Source organism: Cannabis sativa, chromosome X, assembly GCF_029168945.1.
Source record: "Cannabis sativa cultivar Pink pepper isolate KNU-18-1 chromosome X, ASM2916894v1, whole genome shotgun sequence".
Lineage (NCBI taxonomy): Eukaryota > Viridiplantae > Streptophyta > Magnoliopsida > Rosales > Cannabaceae > Cannabis > Cannabis sativa.
Window position 1 is genome coordinate 68,890,647 of NC_083610.1, and position 4,253 is coordinate 68,894,899.

The following is a 4,253-nucleotide window of genomic DNA, read 5'->3' on the forward strand; positions in this document are numbered from 1 at the left end:
CTGCCAAAATAGAAGAATTAGGTGTTGAGAGAATACCTTTTCCTAATTGAGACTTGAGACAAGTTACATCTGCTAATAATTCACTGACCACTAAATCAACTGAGGGAAGCGGAGAATGATGCTACATAGAATCACGAAGTTCCTCAAAATTACTATGAAGAGCCATTAAAAATTAAACTAATTATTGTTCCTCTCTACGAGCAATGTACGATGCAAAAGCACGTATCTCTGTTGATTTGGTGAGTGCCAATTAATCTCAAAGATCCGTCATTACAAAATAGAACTCTTGGATGCTCATATCTTTTTGTCCAATAGCTCTAATATCAATTTTCAACTGAAACTGCTTTGCAAAATTAGACTGTTTATACAGTCTCGCAAGATGGCCCAAATTTCTTTTGCTGTGTCATACTTTTCTGACTGGGTACCAATAGATTGTTTGACAGAGTTTTCTATCTAGGTGAGAATTTTTGAATTGTCTACTTCCTAATTTTCTAATAGATCTGCAAGTTTTCTCTTTGTTATAGAAATATAACCCCACATTTTTGTTTCTTTCAAAAAAAAATTCATAACATAATTCCAATACGAATGATTCTTTCCATCAAATCTCACACTGATCGCTTAAAGGGAATCATCTTTATTGGTAGCTATTGCAGAAACAAAATTAGTTGCAAAAATTTCCAAATAAAAAACAGATGAAAATTCAAAATTGTATAGTGAAAACTAATACCTAAAACTATTATGCGGATAAAAAAACTTTACAAGAAATCAATACAAAAAGTTAGACTGTCGAACTATACTGACGTTGTACGACACCAATTGTATGGACACCGCAAAAGCTGTGATTACGCTTAAAAAACTTACTCTCATAAACCTAGCTCTGATGACATGATAATTATGTGAGAAGAATAACTAATAAGAATAAATAGATGTATAGAAAATAAAGAGATTATGATTCAATTATAAAGTTAAAAGTAAAAGGCTAAATACTATTTGCACCATGTGTTTTGCAAAAGTTACCTATTGGACCTCTATTTTATTAAATGATAAAACAGACTCTCTATTTTCTAAAATTGTACAAATAGGAACCTGAACTGATTTTTTGTCAAAATAAAACTTAATAATAATCTGATCTAGAGATGTTATGACAAAACTGATTACATTTTCTGTATCTGTTCATGTTAAAACTTGTCTTAAAGTTGGTTGTATTAAAAAATAAATTGTTAAAAATTGAGTCCAATGTCTTATTTTTACCAATTTAGAAAATATAGGATGCATTTTGTCATTTAACAAAACAGAAGATCCATTTATTAACTTTTACAAAACACAAAATACAAAATAGTATTTACCCAAAATAAAATAATACAATTAATAAAAAAAAATTATATAAGCAATTAAAATAACTCTAAATAATTATTTAACAAATAATCATCAATGACTACAAATATAATAGTGATAGCTCGGTAAAAACTAAAAATATATCAATGCTTATTGAGAAATATAGAAAAAAGTAAAACTTGCTAAATTTCTATTAAACCAACCAACTTATAGAAAATAACATGTATATTAAATAAATAAATGAGTCATTAGATATTTTGATAAGAATGTAGGTTTTGTGAAATTACAAAACTAACTAGTCATACAAAGTCGTCGGATCTGAGTAAGCGAGGTAGGTCAAAATAGCTGAAGTGTTGAACCCATTGAAGTTGGACCCAGCCGCCATGGTGTAAGCACCCATTTTCGTAAACAAAAGCCAATCGTTCACCTCCAGTTCCGGTAGCCGGTAACCAGTCAAAACCGTATCAAGCGCGTCGCACGTGGGTCCAAACACAGTCGAGTCATACGTTATTTCTCCTTCGCACGTGGGATTGGCACGCTTTGACGAGCACGCCAGAGGTACGCACGTGAGAGTTGCGTGGTCGTACAGTAAGCAATTCATGGACCCATAGATTCCGTCGTTAATCCAATACTCTCTCAAATCGCCTCGAACTCGCTTCCCGATAACGTTAGCGGCTAAAGTGAACGCCGTCTCCCCGAAGAACCGACCCGGCTCGGCTATGATGCTCAACCCTTGAGAATTGGGGAAGTAAGTTCTCAGAGCGGCTCTTACGTTCGAAGCCGCTTCTTCAAACGTCTCACCGGATGTGAAACCCCCGCCGATGTTTAACACTTTCATTTGTTGGAACCCGAGCCGAGCCGCTGTCTCGAATACAGTCTTGGCTGCCTCTATGGCACCTCTGTAAGCACCCGAATGAGTGTCTCCGCTTCCGATATGGAACGATACGCCGCAGACGGTCAGTCCCGCTGCTTGAGCCGCTCGAAGGAGAGGTTCGACTTCATCAGGCAGCGCGCCGTATTTGGGACCCAGTGGGCATCGGGCCACGCCATCATCCGGAGCTTTGATCCGAATGAGAAGCCCACATTTGGGGTGCCACTTTCGGATCTTCTCAACCTCGTCTTTTGAATCGAATGTGGTTAGGTTAACACCTACGGTAGCGGCGTACTTGATATGGGCCTCAGGTTTACATGGGTTAGCGAAGACGATTTGGGCCGGGGAAACTCCAAGGCCCAAAACCGTTTGAATCTCGGCCCGGCTAGCGCAGTCGAAACCTGAGCCAAGTGCGGCCATGGCACCCAGTAAAGCTTGGTCTGGGTTACATTTGACGGCGTAGAAAGGTTTGACGGTTGGGAGGGTACGGGTCCACTCGTCCATGAGATTAACGACAACCCCCAAATCAAGAACATAAAATGGTTCTTGTTCTTGTAATTGGGTGTCGTTAATGATAGTTTGCATGAAACTAATCAACCCATTATTATGTTTATCGATAGGTGTAACTTTCTTCCCTCTCACACCTGGTGAGCCCGAAATAAGTTGCAGGCTCATGATTGGGTTCGATTGTCCATTGCTGCCCATTCTCCCCAACCCTACGTATGAAAAAACAAGGAGAAGTTGGATTTGGTTTAGGACGTATTTGGTTGGAACATGTATGTAGTAAGTATCATGTGTATATGAAGGTAATAATTATTTATTTATATTATAGGAGAAGCAAAACATTAAACCGGTGGTGCCAATTGTTTTTGGGTTGGTGACACTTGGTGTGAAAATTTGGAAATGTGAAAATAATGAGATGAAAAAGAAAAAGAAAAACTAGACAATGTTTTGAGTCTAGCTACTTTAATTTTCAAATTCTTCAATTAAGTGAGATTTGGTGAATAATAGCTGAATGGTATAACTAGGGCTGTGTTTGGGAAAATGGGGCCTTAGCCGATGTAAATTAATTTTTTTTTTGATAAGAATAGAATTCTTAAATTAATTACATAAATGTGACTCGTTTTGCATATTTTGATAACCTAACTTTTAGAAAATTTGAGATATTAATCGTAATTAGAATACATAATTAAATATAGGGATAATTACATGACACTATTGTTTGTAAAAAAATTACATTTTTATGTTTAAAGAATTTAATTTTATATTAATACGATTTTTTATAAAAACAACACGAAAACAATAAGAAAACTACATAAAAATAATATCTAAATAACATTAAAATATCAACAAAAAATAACATAAAGACCGTATTTTTTGTAAATAAAATCAAAAAATCGTAAAAATATTAAAAATTCTATAAATCGTATTTTGTAATTTTTTTGTTATTTTTGTGTATTTGTAAAATAATCCCTTAAATATATACATTTCCCTACATATATAAAACAATAAATTGAATTGGTCTAGTAGGGAGGTGCAATACCGTTACTAGGGATGCACACGATACTAGCAAAGAATTCTCCACTGTCCCCATCCCCGTTAAGGATTTTAATTCTCATCCTCGCTTATTCCCCATAGGAGATGGCGTGGGGAGTCCCCTAATGGAGGCAGGGACGGGATGGAAAATCTCCTAATAAAAAGATAAAGTTTATAATAAAAATTAAAATTCATAAAAATATTAAACTACATAATAATTAAAATATTGCACACTAATTATCATTCAATAAATTAATTATTATCCAAAACACAACTTAAAATTCATAAAAAGATACTAATATGCTAAAAAATACAAACATAAATTATAAAATATTATTAGAAATATAAAATAAAATACTAAATGGGTTCCCGTCGAGGTGAGGAGTTTTATCCCTATCCCCACCCCGTTTAACATTCGAGGACAAAATATAATCAGGGCCGGCCCTGAAACAAAGTGGGTCACACGAAAAAATTCATTTTTGAGCCTGTTGCTCCTAAAATCGCCCAATAT

The 4,253-nt window shown here is 35.0% G+C and overlaps 1 protein-coding gene across 1 annotated transcript; it reads right to left on the minus strand.

The window, feature by feature from the left end:
* Positions 1-1,391: 1,391 nt before the first annotated feature.
* On the minus strand, positions 1,392-3,306 carry LOC115714249 (ornithine decarboxylase). Its single transcript, XM_030642880.2, has one exon. The coding sequence runs from the start codon at positions 2,909-2,911 to the stop codon at positions 1,631-1,633; it is 1,281 nt and encodes a 426-aa protein (XP_030498740.1). The 5' UTR covers positions 2,912-3,306; the 3' UTR covers positions 1,392-1,630.
* Positions 3,307-4,253: the final 947 nt, after the last annotated feature.

Bases quoted from the DNA above. Each gene is read 5' to 3' on its own strand.
- LOC115714249 (XM_030642880.2), bottom strand. From the start codon at position 2,911: ATGGGCAGCAATGGACAATCGAACCCAATCATGAGCCTGCAACTTATT.